The sequence below is a fragment of the Pagrus pagrus genome (assembly GCF_965226575.1).
Source record: "Pagrus pagrus genome assembly, chromosome: 1".
Classification (NCBI taxonomy): domain Eukaryota; kingdom Metazoa; phylum Chordata; class Actinopteri; order Spariformes; family Sparidae; genus Pagrus; species Pagrus pagrus.
Window position 1 is genome coordinate 21,937,149 of NC_140185.1, and position 15,525 is coordinate 21,952,673.

General features: G+C 42.8%; 1 protein-coding gene across 9 annotated transcripts in view; it reads left to right on the plus strand.

Moving 5' to 3' along the window:
• sox6 (SRY-box transcription factor 6) overlaps window positions 1-15,525 on the plus strand; it is a 138,015-nt gene that overhangs the window by 100,700 nt on the left and 21,790 nt on the right. For all 9 annotated transcript variants that reach the window (XM_084359626.1, XM_084359623.1, XM_084359628.1 and 6 more), the window contains 4 exons: window positions 368-447; window positions 8,715-8,864; window positions 11,072-11,249; window positions 11,399-11,586. In XM_084359626.1, coding sequence (XP_084215752.1) covers window positions 368-447; window positions 8,715-8,864; window positions 11,072-11,249; window positions 11,399-11,586 — 596 coding nt within the window. The remainder of the gene's footprint in view (window positions 1-367; window positions 448-8,714; window positions 8,865-11,071; window positions 11,250-11,398; window positions 11,587-15,525) is intronic.

The following is a 15,525-nucleotide window of genomic DNA, read 5'->3' on the forward strand; positions in this document are numbered from 1 at the left end:
ATTTATTGACATTTATTCTGAACACTAACACACATCTACACACATAAACCTTGAAAGAGCTCCTAACTTGTCAAACTATGCAGTAGTTATTGTTGTCATGGTATTTTCCACACGGTGTACTGTGCAGGTGGAGGAAGGAGGGAATGGTGTGAAACGTTCCTGAGTAATCCTGCTCCAGTCCAACCAGCTTAGCCTTTTGTTAATGCAGATGTTTGGGCTTGAAGCCGAGGGCTCGTTGCAATGTGCCACATTGCTGTGGCAAAGTAGCGGAGGGCCCAGGATCTGTGTTGGCACTTGCCTGGTCGCTGTGGGCCGGCTCATTGTCTGAACCTGTATGCATTGTCCTCTCTCTCTCCCTCCCTGACAGGTGATAACTACCCAGTGCAGTTCATTCCATCCACCATGGCAGCTGCAGCAGCGTCAGGACTCAGCCCCCTCCAGCTTCAGGTATGTACAGTACTATGACAAAGAATGCTAGGGACGCCCGCCAAGCCCAGGGCAGAAAGGATGGCTAAGCAGCTGTACGCTAAGTAATGAGCTGCACACTAAATAATCCTGGAGGCCCCCAGCTCACACACGCTTATCACCTTACATATGTAATTTATCCTGTTTTATAGAGGATTTATCCCCAGCAGCTCTGCCAGACAGAGGAGTTAGGAAGATAATAGTTATTAGAGGGAATGAGAATCACTTTGGTTGCCTTAATCGCCTGCCAGTGAATTTATCAGAAGACAATTGAGTGTGTAAGCAAAGAATATTCTTCCAATTGCTTTTATCTTGTTGAGCTACTGTAATATTTTCTTTTATCTCGGTGAGGAAAACAAATGTAGTGTAGTAAAAGCAAACTCATGGTATGAGGTTCTGAGCCACAGAAAATGTTGGGATAGGCTCCAAGCCCTACAGGCTCCTCCAGGATTTTTCTCACACGGCATTTAAAAAAGCTGAACCCAGGTCAGGGCTTAACCTGAGGCCATAATGTTTAATAAAGATAATTATCTGCGTTCTTTCCTTCAAGCTGTTACTATTATGAATACAACTCTCATCAGCGCTTCTCTCAGCGCGTGCATGATCTTTGTTTCCACGATGGTGATAATGACTTCTTCGTTAACTTTGTGCTGACTGAATAACAACCATGTCTGTTCAGCTGCAGCGCTGCTTGTTGCTTCTCTAATTATCAGTATTTGCAATGACTGTTCTTTGGAAACAAAAAAAGGAAACCACGGTTTAAAAAGCATATCTTGGAACATAGGGTCTTGTGGCCACCGCTGCTTAGTCAACAGATAAAAGCGTCCAAAAGCTGCAACATGTGTCTCTCAACGGCAGAAAGCAGTACGTCAAGATTAAACAATGGTAGCTCAAGACTGAAGGGGGGAACTCTTTGCACACTGATGTATGTGGCATTTGTCCCTCTGAGGCTACCACTGTCAGTGTTAACGAGCCTCGGCAAGTCCTAACAATGCATGCAGCTGGCTCCCAAGAGCTGTGCGTCATTATGCGTCCACGAGAAAAGCTATTAGGAGCATGTAAGGTGTTAAATGAGTCCGCTCATGTTTGAAGAAGAAAAGATAGAGGCAGCGTGAGCGAATATCTTTCTGGGGTGCACTTGCGTCGCTTAGTTTGCGGATCACGAAGAAGTCCATTGGAAAAGAGTGGTAGTTCAGACAGGCATGCTGAGTTTATTTATAGTGGTGTATGAGGTCAGATGAGACAGTCATATATCTGAAAGTTGGGGTGAGGAGGGGAGACGAGTCTGGAGTGATTAATTCTGATTATGTATCTAACCCTGGGAATGGGCAAAAACAGTGCCTCCAAGACCATGACTTGGCTGACCTTTACAGAACACAGTAAACAAAAAGAGGTGCATTTTCCATTAATTGAAGTCTGTCAGCCTGTCACATATTCCGCCTGCTGGCTGCTATTTACCCTGCATAGAGACTCCCCTTAAAACAGCAAGGCAAGTCAAACATGCCCTTTTCTACATAGCTGGGATCAACAAACCATGTGACTGCCGCCACTTCCTCTACAAAGCACTGGGAGCCGGCTATGATTAAAAACATCATATCAAGCCAGACATGGAATTAAGTTGGAGTAGTCTCCTCCCTTTTAGAGCAATAATAGCACCAGCAGGCTCCATCGTCTTTAAAATTAAACTATTGAAAAGTATACTCCAATATGTGCGTGTTTGTGTGTTGGAAAGAAAGAGCTCATGAGTATGAAAGGATAAAAAAATCCCATAAACAATAAAAAAAAATCACACAAGCAAAAAACAACACAATAATGGGTTATTCAATTTCAGTTAAAAACATAATGTGTAACATTTTTCTGCATTTAATCCATCTAAAAATGTGGTCACCTGTCACTTTATCTTTATCTTCTGGGAAAACATCAGGGAGAAATTGGGCGAAAGTGACTTAGTGTCACATGAATAAAACTTTAATACATAGAGTCACGTCAGATGGAATTTAATCAGCAAAAGTGGTTGTTTAACAGTGTAGACGGCAATTCCCGTGACCCAACGCTACTTCACGATGGTCATCACAACTACTTTTGTTGTTTTCATTCTTTTAATTGAATGACCCGTAGTGGCAGAAACTACATACTGTGCATTTAAATTTAAATGCAAAATAAGGAGACACTTTGCCTGGTTATTAGTGCGGTGAAGTACCTGTGGCTTCGCTCCAGTTGCAGCTTCTTTGAAATGAACACATTATGTCCAGTGTTATAATAATGCAACTTGTAATTTATTTGAAAAAAATGAAGAAAGTAATAAAAATAATAAATAAAAACAGTGATTTAGAGCTCCCCTGCAAATATTACTTATTATCATATTAATGAGTTAATTCTTCATGCATCATCAAGCACAATACTCCCCTAACCCATTACTCTGTCCTTACCTTTTCTAGTTTCACCCTTTAGCTCATTCTTCATCTTCCTCACACATGCAAACATATATAAAATCCCACACACATATGGCTGAATAGGCTGCCCCCACAATTAAAATCCCCTTGCTGTCAGCTGCATGGTAAGGTATAATTTCCCCCAATTCACTCACTTAAGATTGTGCGATATATGAACCTTAAAAATTATCTTATTGGAAGAATTAATTCCCACAATGCTGCAGAGGTAATGTGATCAGCCATCCAGTCAGCGAGGCAAGCCGCTCCGTCACTCTTAATGTTTGCCACGCACCCTCTTCACATTCTCCTCTGTCATAACAGTCTGGGATCCCCCTCACCCTCATTCCCCGCCCTTTCTCTCCAAGAGAAGAAAACCCACCAAGGTAACAAAGGCTTAAAGCTGATGGATGTAAATGAATCCTCCAGGATGCGTTTGAGTGTTGGAGACTGTAATTTGCTTGTCAATACAGGGTGGTAGCATCACTCTGGCGGCTGGCAGTCTGCAAGTGGCTGTCACCAGCCATTGCTGTACCACAGGGCAATTTCACTCAATGTTTTCCTGACAGATTGGCTCTCGTCCTCAACTCGCAGGAGGGGAGGCGGGTAAACTATCCCAGCGCGACATGCCCCTCTTCATTAGTGCCCACACAGGGCCGGGATGAGCCCAGCACCAGCAGGAAACAATGGCTCCATCCCTGCCTGTCCTTCCCTGATTACAACTGACACCTCTCAGCGAACAGAGGAAATTGTGCTCAGATTGTACCCCAATCCTGACCGGACACCTACTACATTCAATTGAGCGAAGAGACAAGAAGGGAATTTCCCTAATTCCACAAAAGAATTTTCTATTTGGGACAGCACTTAATTTGCTGTTTGTACACTACCTGGCGTCAGTTACCAAGTGAAAAACAATTTACTTAAGGCCAATATGAACTTAATATATATCAACCAACCTTTATACAGAACCACTAAACAGGAGAAGGGCCTTTGAGAAAGTGCTGTTTTCTATCATTGGAAGCAGACTTTGAGGTTGCAGCCATTTCAAAGAAAGCATTATTGGATAAAACGGAACATCTGGGTTCCCTGTATGCAGTATCACTGTTAGGACTACACAAACACAAACCCTTTGCTTTCACTCAGTCAGAGCTCCATTTTCTTTCTCTCGCTGTCTCTATCTCACTGTCTTGCTTAACCAATTTCCCATCCACATCTCGAACCACCTTTAAGTGTCTTAGTTTGTGTATTTCTCTTTAAATTACTCCCATTCTCTTTTTTCCCCTCCTCATTCTTTCCTCTTTTTCCTCCCTGAATTGTCCAGGCCCATCACATCCTCATTCTTTACAGCACCCGAACTGCTCGAGTTAAGACCTAACGCCGCAATTATCATCCGCCGCATTTGCTGTGGCATCTCTCTAGGCCCGTGATAAACCTGGGCCCCGGCCTCGCTCACGCTCCCACTGTAAAGATGAAAAGCAGCCCACATGCTCAGCGACAAACCCGGACCAGATCTCAAGCAGACACATCTGAAGGAGTACTCAGAGGCTTAGACGACTGGAGTGATAAGAAAGAGTGTTACACAGCTAGGGACAAACAGGAAGAAAGTGGGAGAGCAGCAAACCGCACATTATCTTTTGTTTGGATGTAAATGCCTGTGTAGTACAGATGTGAAGAAACGGCTTCCATCATTAACAAGTGAAGCACTTTTGACTTTGAAAGAGAGAGAGAGAGAGAGAGACAGAGGAGGAGGAGGGGGAGAAAAGAGAGAACAGACATACTGTAGAGAGCAGCTGTTTCTGTGTTTATGAGCAGAGGAGCTTGGTCTTTGAAGGTAACCCAGAGCAGTGCAGCAATGCTAGCTGTGTGTGGAAGGCTGGCTAATAGGACGGCTAGGTGAGCAGCTGGATGGAGGCAGTGTTGAACAGAGGGACAGATGGACAGATAGAGTGGATAATGCAGTGAGCTGCACTGAATGGGAGGGCTGGCTCTTGGGCCCCTGGGCCTGGAGAACCCACATACACACTTGCACAATTTGGGCGGTGTTTGTGTGTATATGTGCCAGAGAGAGAAACTGATAGAGAAGGACTTAAATATATATACTGTAGATATGAAGATGGGCGAGAGGAGGGGTTGGAGCAGAGCAGGTTGGGTGCCAGCAGATGAGACAGATGTTGGGCCATACTGGAAAGCATCGGCACAGTGCACCAGGACGCCTTCCTCCACTCCTGACATCTGGGCCTAGCCTGGGTCAGCCTGCCTGGTCGCCCTGGGCAATGAGCCTGTACAAGCCTTGTGGCAAACGGGGCTGGCGCTGCGCTGCCTTTTAAATGGTGTGGTGCACTGAAGCACAGTTAATGCCCTCATATCCAGCCCAGTGCTCAGAGCCCGGGCCCGGCAGAGGTGAATGAGACATTGACAGACAGACAAACAGACATGCTTGCACACAAAGAGTGTGATTAAGAGAGTGCGGCAGTCATCAGATAATGCTCAGCTAATGGAAAATGAAGAGGATTCTAATTGGTACGAGGATTTTTTCTGTTATTAAATTTGTTTGTCTTTATTTTTTTAATCATGCAGGCCGCAGTCATAAATGTGCAATGCACCGTCATTGCTGGCAGCAAGAAATCTGACAAATATCTGCCAATGTATTTTCCAGCACATGTTGCCATGTTGTGACTCTGCCTTTTTTTTTTTTTTTTAAAGAAAAACAAGATGCGCAATTGTTTTTCCACAGAAAGATTTTTTTCTCTTTACACTACAAGGCATACGCTAAGTGTTTGCAGAAGGAAAAAAGGCGTAGGTGGAATTTATGAGCAAATTAATGTTTTTCTCATGATGAATTATGCCGTATATCGAGCTAAAGTATCAGCTTTGTTGTTTTACTAAACAAACAGCGGCTGGCAGTCTAAATTGCACATCATACTTCTGAGATGTCTAACATCATCAGCAGAGTGTGTAATCTCGGTTTAATGTCGCAGGCAGAAAGTGAACCTCCCCGTTTAACCTCTGCTGCCTCCAGAGGGCTTGTTTTTAATTACCAGAGGCTAACAGGCTGACCTTGGGCATGCTGCACTCACTTTGAATCCATGCTTGCTGAGATCTGCTCCGCTCTACTGGGAAACCAGGAATGATGGGGTCAGAAGGAAGACCTTAGATTATAGAATATTTCAAAGTACTAAGGACACACTAAAAACTAACATGCTGTATTGTGATATTAGCGAGTTATATAGCACCCAATGGAAAATGGCCTTCAAGATAAGAGAAAACATACACATATTTCTCTTTTGCCACCCACAGTGCAATTCCTTTAGCTATTAAGTTAATTTTCTTATTTTCTAACATCATTCAAGCTGGTATGGAAGAATTATATATGTCCTACATGTAGTATATGTATATTCTTCTTTCATCAAATTAAGCAAAATAGAGAGAAGGGTCTTGAGCTCCACTCACCGACTCATCCAATACCCTAGAATTGGAGCACTGACCTTCAATGCGACCCTTAATACCTTGAACTTTTTGCTGCCCCCACCTGGAAAGTAGATACGAAGAACGGGGCTATTAGATATGAGAGAGCAGATGTCCTCTGGTCAGGGAAACCAGCCTTGGCAGGATGCGTCATACATCAGGTGTCAAACAATCACTTGTTGTAAATTAACTGTCTTACTATAATGTGAAGGTAAAAGCCTTCAGACTAAATACATTGAACGCTGAGGTTTCACTATCTGTCCTTGAGCATTTGATGGCGGGTTAACGCACCTTTCATCTGTCTTTCCCTGATTGTATTTATCGTTCTTTGGCTCTTGCCAGGCAAAGAACTTCTCACCCCATGGCACTGACCTGCTAATCAGTGCTGAAAAGGGACACCCTGGCTGGGTCTAATTTGCGGCAAGGTCTAATTGTACTGTTTTTCCGGGACAATAAAATTCTTCTCACTCAAGGTCAGGGACATGCCTGTCGACAGGCCTGTTAGCAAACATCTGTCCGACAGACTCAGCTTCCGCTCCCCGACTAAGACTTGTGTATAGCCTGGAGTGACAGACAGTGAATGGAGACTCACTCTCTCTGTTTTTCTCTGACACTGTTTTACTCTCTCTCCTTCTAACCCCCGTCACACACAGACACACAGAGTGCCTTTACCACTGACATTAACTAAGTCTAGCTCAGATGAGAAGAAAATAGAGTCGGTCCCACTCCTGTGTCCATTCCTGTCGGAGACAAAAGGCTGTTTGTGAGGGAGGTGGGGGCAGTGCTATCATTGTGGGAACATAATCAGTCTGTCATTTCCGCTGCCCATGTGCTGTTGTTATCCCCAGGTCCCCTGGAAGAATGGACCTTTTGTACTGCCGCTTATGTGGCAGCGATAAAGTTTCTTACAGGAGCACATATGTGTTTATATCTGGAGATATGTGCATGGACATAAAGTGCTTTGTTTAGCTTTGGTCTGCATTTACACCGCCGAAGGTGAGGCCAGCGGGCAGGGTCGCTTTTTCCCCCAATCCACACAAACGCAGTCTGTATGTGTGCCATTTGAACCAGGAAATGAGACAGGGTTTGCTGATTGGCCAGAGGAAGAGAAATTAGATTCTCCCTGACAGCACCATCTGACTGAATAACACAACAAACTATAAGGTTTGCCTGGTCTGAGGACAAGCAGGCCAGTGGGGGAGTTAAGGGGTGCTATCTGTCTGATGAAGTGAGGTCTACGGCTACATGAAGTAACACTATTTCTCACACAGTAGCTCTATTTGACAGACCCCTGCCATTTGCAGCAGGAAACAAAAGCCAATTTCATCACTTACTTGGTGGCCAATCAATACAGATGGACAGAAAAAGAAGGGAAGAAGAAGAAGGGAGTGCTGCTTCTGTAGGCACAGAAGAAAAACAGCACAAAACAATCACCAAATCAAAAATGTCTGGTATAATTTGCTTCAGATTTTTAATGATTTAAAAGATAGGCACACAACTTAATGTCAAGACATTAAATTGTAACCTAACCCAGGATAAAGGATGAATTACTGTCAGAAATCTGATCCAACAGACAATTAACAGCCTGTGGCTCACCAGATTTTTAAAAAAATATTTCCAAACCTTCATATCAACGTCTTTAACCACCCTTTTTAGTATATGCCACATAATCAGCCCAGTGGTGGAAATGTAAATTGAGCTTTCCGAGTTCAACCCTGTCACAGGCGTACTGTTATTGAGTGCCTCGCCAGTCATCTGAACCAACCTCTTGTGTGGTAATGTCACCGACTGTTGGACATCTTCCTGATTTAACGCCAAGGAAAATAACGGTGATTACATCAGTGTTCTTTGTGCAGGTTTCTAAGCCTTAATAATGCTTGTGTTTAACATATTCTGTGATGGCAATCCAACTGAGGTTGGGTTTCTGACAATGTGGAAATGGACAGTCTCACATGGCTGCGTGGAGACAAATCACAGGCCAGAAACTTCAATTGGAGGCTGTGTAGATTTAGAGAAATGGGAGATCTTTGCTAACACACTTGCATCCAGTCTGCAAACTTTTCTCTGTGATGAGTGGAAAATAGGGGCTCCAAGTATTTTGAATGAAAGCCATCTCTGTGTGGTTTTTAAGACTGCTGTCTCTCTATGGGTTCAGCCTTTGAAATACAGTTAAGACCTTTGATGGAGGTTCTCTGCCAGCCTCATGGAAAGAGAGGAAAGACGTAAAAGAGAGAGAGAGGGGGAGATGAAGGCAGACACAGGAGCAGCGAGAGAGGAAAAGGCAGAATATAAAACTTTGAATGTTTGCTGGATTTGGATGTTAACGCCTTGTGGGTTTCTCCACCTCCCCTACAGCAACTGTATGCCGCCCAGCTTGCCAGCATGCAGGTCTCTCCTGGAGCCAAGATGCCTCCACTCCCCCAGCCCCTCAATACCAGTGGGCCCATCTCTCCCTCATCACTGAAGAATGACAAGAGTTCATCCAGCCCCATCACTCAAGTCAAGGTACAACCCTTAACTCCTTCAACCTGCCCACCCACCAGCCTGGGCCTTGAGTGGTACTTGACCTAAACTAGCCGAGTTGGTGTTGTCTGAATAAAAATGCATCTACACTGTTCACCGCCTCACTGTTACAGCCGGCCGGTGCTGAGCACTGCCTCTAACAGGCCATCAATCTGTGGGGCTTTAACAAGGCCCTCTCTCTCTTAACCAGAACTCTGTGGACATGGTTGCTATGGCTATGGCTGCTCCAAGCCAGTAATTTGTGGAACACATGGTTTCTAATTTTTTATTTTTTTCACAATGAAAAGTTTTGTTCTTCTTTTTTTGTAACTGAAATGGAATAAAAACCATTACAACAGCGCTATGCAAACGCTGACAAAAGTGAAGCAAAAAGCAGGATTGACAACTTCACTTTTCTTGCCTTGTAAACAAACCAAATGCAGGATTTGTATTTTCTGCTGCTGTATGGCACGACTTCACTAGACCTCCATGCTGAGGAAAGGCCACATACATCATCCCCACTCACTAAGGCCATAATCAGAAACATATGCCCATTTGGAGTAGTTTAGCTTAATAATATCACAATGGAGAAAGACCATAAATCATGTCTTGAAATGGTAGGAAGCCACTCTGGCTTTCTCTTCTTCCACACACACACACGCACACACATACACACTAAGACACACTCACAATCCTTCAGGTCTCCTGCCTCCTGGGATTTCCATTGAAAGATGGCCATTTAACTGACTCAACACTGTCATTTCACCACTTTAATACAATTCGCCATCAGATAAGATGGATGCCAGTTGGGCCAATATTAATACAACACTAATTCTAGTCATAATATTGCCAAATATCACAAAATTAAGGACTTTCAGTGAAATGAATCATACATAAATGGAAAGCAAACACATCCTGGCATCCTCCCATCTGTACTCTCAGTCCAATGGAATCAGATTGCCTTTAGTTTTGTTTGTCTGCTTTCAGCTTCACTGCATGACAAACTGTTATTGGCACAGCAATAACAAGGCCTCGGGGCAGTGTATGCTTGAGCCATATGTTTGGACAAGGAGACACTTGGGCTTTGAAAAAGACTGTTAACGACAGAATGCCCTAATCTGATTTAAGAGATTGTGCGGCTTATACTGTGCGAAGGAATGCAAATGTTTGTTGATATTTAAGGCGATCAAATACATAATTATGGATTGATTTCAGATTATATTGTAATTTATTTTAATGTGATATTTTACATTTATTTTAATATTAGGAAAAAATAAAAAAGGTTAAGTCTATTTATTTTTATTTTTTTAACACGATTATAGCACAACTTTGCACGGATTGATGATCGTAACTCACACAGGTTACTTAAGGTTACTTTGGTTTGTTCTCTCTTCACAATTTTGAGCAAAGGAGCGCACTCTAAAATACCTGTCTGCAGGTACCCACAGATAAAATAATATTTGGTCCATGTAGACGGTGGCACCTTGTAAACTAGCGATCTTAATCTCACATCCGTAACTGCTCCAAAAGCTGCAACCAGCTCAGCAAACAGAGCACGAAACACAAGCATCCTCTTCTGACCTCAATCTCAGAATCACACTATTTATGCTTTTTTCAAATGACATCATATTTTTTTAGGAATAGGCATATCAAAGTATATGATAAAAACCAAGTATGCACAAATGAGGAATGAAATTAGAAAACAAGTTAATGAAGTAGATAATGTAAGTCGACATCTGATGAATGGAACAGCTGTCTTTGATCATTGGCACCGCCGTTATCTGGTCATTATTTATTCTTCGAACCCAGAGTGCAGACACAGAGAGCAGGGAGGAGGAGGAGGAGAAGGAGAGGGAGAACAGATGAAGATGTACAGAGAGACAGAATCTGCTTTAATTAGTGTGAACAAAGGCGCCGGGCAACTGTGAGGAAGATCACAGTGGCACAGCGCTGAAAAGGAAGGATGGATGAGGAGAGGAGAGGAGAGGAGAGGAGAGGAGAGGAGAGGAGAAAAAGCACAGAGAGGGAAGAACCAGGGAGGAGGTGTGGGTCAAGACTGGGATCCTATAATTAACCAGGAACAGAGGAGAACTGTGCTGTCTGGGAATCCTGAGCTCCCCCCGAAATGGAGGCAGCAAGGAAGGGGGGGGGGGGGGGGGGGCACCTATTCACATCTGTTTCCTCTCACACTCCTCTCTCTTCTGCCGTAGGAGGAGGGAACACAGCCGCTCAACCTGTCTGCTCGGCCAAAGACGACAGATATGATCAAATCCCCCACATCCCCAACACAAAACCTGTTCCTCGGCAGTAAAAGCAGCCCCAACAGCCTCATCAGCAAGGGTGGTATCCCCAGCCCACTCGGAGGACTGGGTCGTGGCTCATCTCTGGGTAAGGGAGACCACATTGAACATTTTAGTATTTAAAGTCTCAGAAATAAATGTCACTGTTGGGATGTTGTGTGAAGCTGTTTCGCTTTTATGGCAGCGAGTAGTCCAGCAGACTAATCTTGCTGTCCAAACTCCGCTATGTGTGTCCAGATATTCTGTCCAGCCTAAACTCTACCGCGTTGTTCGGGGACCAGGACACGGTGATGAAGGCCATCCAGGAGGCTCGGAAAATGAGGGAGCAGATCCAGAGGGAACAACTGCAACATCACCAGCAGGGCATGGAGGCGAAGCTGTCCGCCCTCAGCTCAGTGGGCCTCAACAACTGCAGAGTTGACAAGGTTAGGACTATCATATCGTCTGTCTCCGCTTTATCCCTGATTCAGATCTTCTCCATTGCAAGCTTTTTCCATGAAACAAGTTGTCGACCACAAAGAGTGTTCAACTCAAGCAGTGGAGGAAAGAAACTAGAAAGAAAGAAAGTAGAACATTTTGATGTAGCAGTAATTCTTAAGGCTAATATTTTTCTTTAATCCATGTCCAGGGTGGTCGTATTGATAAGTGCTGGCATAGTGCAGCGTGTACATGTGTGTTTACTCAAATTAGTCCGAATGTGTTTATGTGTGCGTGTTTAGAGGGCTCGCTGTCGTTGATGTTGGTGTGAGGGCCGTGACAGGCCATGGGGTGCCCGGTGTGGGTTAAGAAGACTCTGAAGTCTCTGCCCAATTAAAGCAGACTTGCAGCCCTCTCCGTCCCCTGACATGGGATGGGGGCTGCTTTGTACCAGGAGCACACACTCCCAGGGATTCCCTTTAAAAATATCTTCAATCGATGAGTCAATCAAGGAGAGAAAAAAGCTGTCCTCCGCTCTTCAGCTTGATGCCATGTTGCCAGTTGGCTGTGAGGAGCAGGCAGGAACTGGGAGCGATGCTCATTAATATTTCAGCACCTGACACTTTCAACCAACAGCCTCAACTAGGTCAATGTATATGTAAAAAAGTCAATGAATATCTATTTTGATTTCCCTCTAATTTGGTGTTTGGAAGAGATCACTGTCTATGCAGGTGGCAATCAACTATGCTCTTACTGAAGTGAAGCAAATAAATCCGTGCTGCCCTCAGAGAGGACGGAGACAGAACCTCCCCTTCACTTAGCCCCCGCACAAAAACATCTTTACAACAATTAATCAATCAATCAATCAATCCATAATGTTATTTTTGTGAGGAAAAAAAATTACCATGAAAACAGGCACTTGATCTTGCAGAATTCTAAGTTTTTCTTGCCGTTTTTGGGTTTCTTTGTTTAGTCACTACATGGTATGCAAACACCCTTTTTCAGTCTTAGTCACAAGAGCTGATCCAGCTGCCTCCCTACCTCCCAACTAAGGTGAGCCTGTGGTCAACCGAGCAGCCGAATGTGCCATGACATGAAAGCTGTAACTGAACAATGCCTGTAAGGAGCCATTTTCAAGAGTTAGCACACACCTACAGCTACATTGTCCTTAGCAGCTAGAGCTTAACGCCTTTCTCTTGCTCCCTGCTTAGTCTTTGTCGGGTTTAGTTTTGTTTCCTCCAAATTTTTGGACAAAACTATTTGAAAGCAATCATGTCAGAGGAGGAGAATGCCTTTCTTTTGTGTTGGGATGTTCTGCTTGAAATAGTCAGTCACTCCTCACCTGTAATCTACCTTTTGTCTGTGATTGCCATCTGAGGAGAGAGTGTGGTTTTAAGAAAGCAAAGAGAAACAGAAAGAAAGAGAGAGAACAAGAGAATGTGAGTGTGTACAGGGTAAGTGCATGTGACTTGATATGAAGGCCATAAAATGAAAAACTGTTTAAAGAGTGGATACAATTAGGGTTGAGCAATTTATCGATATTATAACGTTAACGTAGTACGAGACTATATATCTTGTTAGATTTCGTATATCGTGATACAGCATAAGTGTTGTCTTTTCCTGGTTTTAAAGGCTGCATTACAGTAAAGTGATGTCATTTTCTGAACCTATCAGACTGTTCTACTTGTTCTAACACTTGCCTATACCCACTTTACCCCGATAATATCATAGTCAAAAATATTCCAATATTTGATTCTGTTGCCCAGTCTGAGCATTTTTGCAGCGTTTTTTAAAAATATCAAGATATACGTCAAATCGTGTATCGCGGTATAGCCTAAAAATATAAAATATTATTTTAAGGCCATTTCACCCCAGCCCTAAATACAATAACAGGATCATGTTGACAACACAAAAACGAATCAAAGATTGCATTTGAAGTCTTTTAATTAATAAGCGCATGCCTTTTGTGTGTGTTTCCTACTAAGACCCACTAATATCAATAATTGAAAGCATCACCTCAGGTAATACGCTTCTGTTTTCATTACAACATCATTTATTGCCTCGTTGAATGACACCTTAACCGAGCTCACGCTCGACTCTCTGCCTCGTGCAAATCACAGTGAGATATCGTCACCTCTTAGTTTCCGTGACACTGGCCCTATTAGGATGGTGTGAAATGAGAGGCACGCTTTATCAAGTCAGCTAAAAGAATCGCCCCATCATCTTCATCCTTCGGCGGCAATAAAGAACAGTGGGCTGTAATTCAGCGGTGAAAATGAGAGGGAAGGAGAGAGAGCCTTTTGCTGATACAAGCCAACGAACTAGAAAGGTTTGAACGCCCCAGATAAAAGCTTTCACTTTGGTCAGTTTCAGAATATTAATATTTCACCAAAGCGCCTCACCTGACATAAATACGGTGTGGTCTTTAATAGCTCCCCCGCCCCCCCGCCCAGTCTCTTGTTTGGAAGTTTATCATAGTGAGAGCTTACATGAAGAAGATTCTGGAAAGGTAACATAAATGGGATTAAGGAGAGGTTAAGATCATCCAGTGTGGCTGTTAGAGGGGGATATTAAATATTGATTTATCCCACTGTAATGACCGGGCAGAGGAGTGGGTCTAAGTGCTGCTTACAGATGGATCAATTCATCTTTTCATACAAAGTGTGTCTGAACAGTACAATGCATTCCTTCCCAACCTTTATCACTATGACTCTCTATCTCTTGTTCTCTCTCTCTCCCTCCCTCCCTGGCCACTGACCTAGGAGAACATGGTGTAGACCACACTCTCTGTACTGTAAACAAGCCTTTAACCTGAGGACATGTAAAATATTCATGCTTTACAGGAGCAGATTTTCTTACTTGTCTTTTTATTTGTCTGTTTTTACTATATCCCATCAGTACAATAAAACCTTTTACAACCCCTCTGCAATTTACCTTTTTGAAATATTTATCTAAAGGTATTATTGTCTGCAGAGGGCAATTACTTTGTTCCATTATTTACTATCTCCTCCTCGTGCAGTGGAAGCTTTTACCTAGAATGTGCCTACAGTCAAATACAGTACATCTGAATCCATTTGTAACCATTTGAATTGTTTCCTTCTATTATGCACTGCAGCTATATCTGGACGGGCTGTTTTTCAGGGTCATGGGTGAATAAATATCAAGTATCTGTGTCTGAATGTTTCCATTCAGATGGTGCAAGCAGAGATTCGGTCTTCTTGTCATCAACATTTATGGCCCACTGGAACATACGGCCAGTAGATCAGAGATGTAGTATTTTATCATTTTTTAAATAATCATATTAACATATACTTTTTCGGGGAAACCTAAACAATGTAATGTATTAATATGAATTGCTCAGAACACAAAAAAAAATATATATGTGTAAATTAACAAAATAGATGGCAAAATGTAACTGTTGTAACAACTAATGTAACTAATACAAGTTTTACTGTAAGTGTAACCAGCCAACAAAAAGAATAGTTATTTGGTCTATAAAACGCAGGAAAAGAGTGAAAAATGACGATCAATGTTTTCCAAAGCTCAAGATGGCGTCCTCAAGCAATTTGTTATGTCCACAAGCCAAAGATATTTAGCCTGCTATCATAAAAAAGTAAAGAAACTAGAAAATATTTACATTTAAGATGCTGGAATCAGAGAATGTTTTCTTTTATTCTTTAAAAATTACTCAAACTGATTAATTGATGACCAAAATAGCTGACAATTAATTTAATAGCTGGCAACTAATTGATTATTTGAATAATCGTTGTAGCTTTACTGGTCTGTATGCTGTAAATTGACTGTAAATGAGCACCTTAATTCCTCCTACTCAGAAGCTGCTGTCAAATTGTCAGAGTGCTAATTACATTTTTGGCCTCAGCAAACTGTTGCCTTTGTGACGAAAAAAGTCTTCTCACTTAATATTTCTTAAGAAAAAAGTACGAGAT